The sequence below is a fragment of the Lissotriton vulgaris genome, chromosome 10 (assembly GCF_964263255.1).
Source record: "Lissotriton vulgaris chromosome 10, aLisVul1.2, whole genome shotgun sequence".
In the NCBI taxonomy this organism is placed as follows: Eukaryota; Metazoa; Chordata; class Amphibia; order Caudata; family Salamandridae; genus Lissotriton; species Lissotriton vulgaris.
In genome coordinates, this window is record NC_141698.1 from 859,127,366 (window position 1) to 859,133,365 (window position 6,000).

General features: G+C 43.9%; 1 protein-coding gene across 4 annotated transcripts in view; it reads left to right on the forward strand.

Annotated features, from left to right (window-relative positions):
- LOC147688908 (peroxisomal carnitine O-octanoyltransferase-like) overlaps positions 1 to 5,640 on the forward strand; it is a 407,404-nt gene extending 401,764 nt beyond the window's left edge. For all 4 annotated transcript variants that reach the window (XM_086941806.1, XM_086941805.1, XM_086941808.1 and 1 more), the window contains one exon: positions 5,142 to 5,640. In XM_086941806.1, the coding sequence (XP_086797932.1) occupies positions 5,142 to 5,262 (121 nt within the window). In that variant the 3' untranslated portion in view covers positions 5,263 to 5,640. The remainder of the gene's footprint in view (positions 1 to 5,141) is intronic.
- Positions 5,641 to 6,000: the final 360 nt, after the last annotated feature.

Here is a 6,000-nt window from a genome sequence, read left to right on the forward strand (position 1 = left end):
ACATCGCTTTCTGCAGTGGTGCAACACCAAAAACGTATCCAAAGAGCGGCCTTTCCTAGAGCCAGTTCCACAGATAGTACTGACAGCAGATGCATCCCTGATAGGATGGGGAGCACATCTGCTCCACCACACAACTCAGGGAAGATTGACCTCTCAACAACAGGTGCTTCACATCAATCACCTAGAGTTGCTGGCAATTTTCCTAGCACTGGCGTCCTTCCAAATGAACATACAGAACAAAGCTGTCTAAATCCGGACGGACAACTTGACAGCCATGTACTACATACAAAAACAAGGAGGCACACTTTCCCTGCAGCTGTCCCACCTCGCACAAAACATTTGGAGATGGGCCATTCCACAAAAGATAAATCTGCTTGCAGAACACCTTCCAGGAGTTCACAATCAGATAGCCGATCTGTTAAGTCGACAGACACAACAGATTCACGAATGGGAACTACATCTGAAAGTTCTTCAACCATTCTTTCACAAGTGGGGTCATCCAGACATAGACCTGTTTGCCACACACTAATACGCAAAATGCCCAACCTTCACCGCCAGGTTTCCACACCCGTTGTCCAAGATCAATGCGATATGGATGAACTGGCCAGGCAGATTTACGTACGCTTTTCCTCCAATCCCACTAATGCCACTAGTGGTACGCAAGGTCTGACAACAGTCTCTCAAACTGACCCTGGTAGCTCCGACATGGGCACGCCAACCGTGGTTCACCACACTGCTAGAACTCTCTCTTGTTCCACTAGAAGACATCTGCAAGGCAGCAACATGGTCTACAACACACACCTTCACTAAACACTATTGTGTTGATGTGCAAGCCAAGCAGCAAGCTGCAGTAGGCCAAGCTGTCCCCAAAACTCTCTTTCAAACTACTGCAACGGATACAGGTGACCACCGCTAGGGGAGACACTGCTGCACAATCGATGCAAAGTGTAGAATCTGCAGCTCAAATGCCTCAAACGGAAAATGCTACTTACCAGTATGCATATGTTCTTGGCATGAAGAGCTGCAGATTTCTACACGCCCTCCCACCTCCCTGGGACCTGTACCTGTTCCAGTTGTCTCTTAATTAAATATACATGCATGGACATCCTTTATTTTTTTCTACTAACTCCATCATCTCCCATCATGGCGAAAAACAATCTAAGGATGGAGCCGATGCCCATGCGCACTATCGTCCAAGGGAGGAGTCACCTATCTCGTGACTACAAAGACTTCTTCCAAGACGACAACAACACGCAATCATCCGAGACCAACACCAGGTGGCGATCTAATGCAAAGTGTAGAAATCTGGAGGTCTACAGGCCAAGAACAGATGCATACTGGTAAGAAGCATTTTCCTTTGGGGTGTAAAGTCTTAGATGACATTTTAACTAGGTTCGAAATGTTAATTTTATTCTTGTTGTTTACAACATATCATTTGTGTGTGTAATATTGTAAAGAGCGAAATAGGTATGTTTCCAGTAACATGATGCCCTAAATCCTGGTTTACGGATTGTTGGCAACTCGAAAGCAATGATTCCACTTTAACAAATATATTGTTAGCTATATATTGAAGCGGCTGGGTGGCTACAATAACCTGTCGTTTTCATTTACCATTGGTGCCTTGTACCAAAGTCCAAACGTGTCACTGTGAGCGGGAAAGCAAACCTTGTAGAAGCACACCAGAGTTGTATTTCATGCAAAACAACTGTACTCAACAACTCCACTCTGCGCCACTCTACTGTACGCCCCTCCACTCTAAGCCACTTACTCTATCTCTCACCAGTCTACGCCAGACTCTACTCTTCACCACTCTACTCAATGCCACTCCACTGTACACCACTCTACTCTATACTATTGTACTATACCCCACTCTACGCCACTCTACTCTGATCTGTGCCACTCCACGCCACTCCGCTCTACACCACTCCACTCTAAGCCCCTCTACGCCACTCTATGCCATTCTACTCTACGCCACTCTCCTCTACACCATTGTAAGCCACTCTGACGTAAATCACCTAAGGTCTGACTTCATTTTAAGTAGGCCTGACTCCATCCTAGGTAATGGGAGTCGCCAGTTTCTCAAATTTCTGTAATGGAAGTCGCAATTTTACTCAATTTATGCAGAATCGTTGTCCTGTCTGCCATTGATGCAGATGCCGTCTGACCTTATCATTCCAAGAACTGTTAGTGTCATGTAATTCAGACAATTACATAAATATCACTCCTGACGTGACATCAAGTCTGGGACAAGTGTCTAGTTATCACAATATCAAGGTCTAATAAGAGCGCAAACAGACATAGAGCCAAAATAATGTAGCCTGAATTAGCTTCCAATTACCTTAAATGTTCATAAAAATATGTCCGGGAAGCACACCTTGATACACATAATCTATGTCAGACATCTCCAAATGTATGTCAGAAATTCCAGTTTCCAGTAAGATTTAATATATAAGGACTGTCCCTTGACCACTTGTCAGGAGAATTCCTTCGCCCAAATTATTGCACAAGATGCTGCTCAAGACTGTCTTGACCGCTGCCAGTGCACCAAGAAGATGCTGCATTGCACTTGATAACAAATAACGAGTTGATACCAGGAGTAAAAATGCTACTACGGCATGTGTTTTCCTCTCGCTGGGAACACTGCCTTCACGCCTCCGATAACCACAGCTTTGGCTGTCAACAAGGTATGCAGTGCATTGCTTCTTTCTAAGAAAGTTTAGATTGCAGGTTCTTCTCTCATTCTCCTAGAGGTTCTACTCTCATTCTCCTAGAGGTTCTACTCTCATTCTCCTAGTGTAATTCATTGAAGTAGATTTTAGGGTGTTAGTTAAAATGTCATGTAGAACCTGTGTTCATTTTGTTCTCGATGTTCGCAACATGCCTATTTGCTGTTTTTATGATATTCTGTATGATTGTATTGGATGTGCTAAGAAACTGGTTTGTCCTGTTGCAATAAATGCTTATAGTTAAATGTATCTATTCTCTTTAGTATCATTTCTGTGTGTGATATAGTAAAGAGCTAACTTAGTCTGTTTCCAGTACCACGGTGCCCCAGATGCCGGTGTAGGGATTGTTAATAACCCAAAAGCAATGATTCCACTTCATCAATGTATTGGGTGGCATTCTGCGGGGCTACATTAACCTGCCTTTTACATTCAGTGTTAGTGCCTTGAACAAAAGTTCTCCTGTGTAACAGTGTGTGGGAAAGCAAACCTTGTAGAACTACACCAGAGTTGTAGTTTATGCAAAACAACTCTACTTTGCGAAAAACTAATCTACTGTACGTCACTACACTCTAGAATACTCCACCATACGCCACTCGACTCTACTCACCACCACTCCACTAAATGCCACAACACTCTGTGTGTCACTCCACTCTACTCTACTCCAAGCCACTCTGCTTTACTATACTTTATGCCACTATACTTTATGCAACTTTACTATACTATACTATACTCCACTCTACGCCACTCCACTCTATGCTACTTTACCCCACTCCTATCTGTCAGTCCTCCAAGCCCCTGTTCTCTACTTCATTCTGCTTTACGCCACTCCACTTCATGCAATTCCATTATATTCCATCACAATACTCCATGCCACTCTATTCTATGCCACTTAACGTGCCAATGCCTTGCATGCCAGTCTACTCTACTCTTCATCGTTCTACTCTACGTCTCTTTACTCCACCCCACTGTACCCCACTCCACTGTATTCCACTCTACTCTATGCTACTCTACTGTGCACCACTCCATGCTACTCTACTGTACCCCCACTCTCCGCTAAACTACTCTTACATACCCCACTCAACTTTACATTACTCCCCTCAAGGCCATTCTCCTCCACTCTACTTTACGCAGCTAAGTTAGACATGAGGAACAGCAGCCATGCTGCTCCACAACATGGCCAGAAGGCATTTGCAATGTTAAAAGCTCTCACATAGGTGAGACCTATTCACTTTGTCATTACTTGTTAACCCCTGCTTTCTTCCTTTATCATTGTTGTATGTCTTCCTCTTTTTTCCCTTGTCTGCCTTTTTCTCTCTTGCTGCCTGTCAAGTTTTGGTGATGAAAATAAGTTCTGGTCACCAAAAATGTGTACGGGTGCCTATAGCAGCCAACCACTGGCACAAATTAAGTACTTGTTAGTATTGGCTTCCGCAGAACATTTTTTGCTACACCTCAGATATTGAAGAGTTCGCTGGTGGAATTTTAGGTGTCTGAGCTGCTAGTATGGAAATCAGTGGCGTCAAGTCCCCTGCCTAGGTGGCGGGGCGGGCCGGTGGAGGGAGCTGGGGGTGGTCGTGGGACAAAATAATTATAATTTTTTTTAAACGTACCTGATCGGTGCCACCTCCTGCATTGTGCTCCTCCAGGCTTCTTCTAGGCGCAGGCTCCCGAAGTGCACTGCGGCGAATACTGACGCTACATGAAAGCAGCGTCCGGATTAGCTTAAGTGCTCGGATTTTGTACTGCCAGGCAGACTGAGAGCTTGTGCCTGCTCTCTCCAGCCCCAGCAACGTAGCCTGAGACGGCCGGCCAAACAGCCATGTGCAGGAAAGGGAGTGCGCTACAACTTCCCCACCACAGTGTCATCCCCTGGACCCGCCCCAAGACTCCTCAGAGTCCTGGAGGCAGGTCCATTGGGATTAAAATAAAACCATAATAAAACAGGTTCTAAGCCCGTTTTATTTGAGTGTGGTGGTGGGGGCAGGGGACAGTGCTCCTCCACTCTAATAGAGGGGCCGCCCATGCTGGAAATGTGCCTCTGCTCTCACGTTGAAATGCAGGCGCCAGTGTTCCAGAATGCTGAGCCGACATCTAAATCGGGCTGCTAGACCTCGTTACTGAAGGGTATCACCTCCCATTAGTAGAACCAAACAACCCTAATTGCCCATTGTTCCGAATTTGCACTTTATTATCTGCTTTCTTCTTGCAGCCGACTGGATCCCTATTGGAAAAAAAAATATATGAACCAGGCAGTTTTATGTAGAGCTGAGCTATTTAGACCATTTTAAAACTTGAAGACAGTCGCCTATTAATCGTATCTGCCTTTTGGGAGCCTATAACTCCAGTCTGTAGTATATATGTATTTACATACATTGCTTAAAGCTAATTCACTTTTTCATGTTTGTGCTCTGCTAGGTTTGTTATGGCTTGCACAGCCTGGAAATCCTGTCCCAGTACTGACGCAGAAAAGCTGATCAGGAACTTGTTCCAGAACTTTCACGAGATGGTCCAGCTGGTACCTACATCCCAGCTGTAGAGAAAGTTCAGAAGATGAAAGTTTATACACTGCTGCTTGACCTCATCTAACCCCGACCGCGATGAACGCTGGATAGGAATTGATTACTTGAACCAACTAAGCTGTAACCAACTAAATCAGGAATTAACAAAATATATTAACATTTAATAGATATAGGATGAAGAAAAATACAAACAATGCTATTAACTATTTACACTGCGGTGCAAAACTTTGCCACTAGCAATGCAAATAAAAATAAGAATGTCTGTTCGGAGAAACAATGCAAAATATGCTACATCAATGCAATTTTTTTTAAACTCCTGTTCGCAAACAAATTTTACTCAGGTGTATTTTTACAGTAGGAAAATAAATTTCCATTTATGGTTTAATCGAAAGAAATGACTCGTAGTTCTCAGTTCGAAGACGAGAAACAGGCTGCTGTTCATGTTGAAAGCTTTTCTTGCATTCCTTAATTGTGGTTATTCCAACATCAACACTACAATATATTTCACGACTAGGGCCCGTTGCTGGTTCGCAAATATTTAATAGGGTAGACATTATTTTTAATAGCCTGAGAGTGAATTGGGGAAGTATGGATTGCTTAGTTTTTAAGTATTTCTACGGAGAACATGCTGAGCAGGAGGGTCAAGTTCGGAATTTCCTTGTTTGATAGTTGTTTTAATAAACCGAGGAGACCACCACCCCCTACTGAACAGGAGATTTTTGTGGACTGTTTAATTGATGCGGGTATGTTGCATA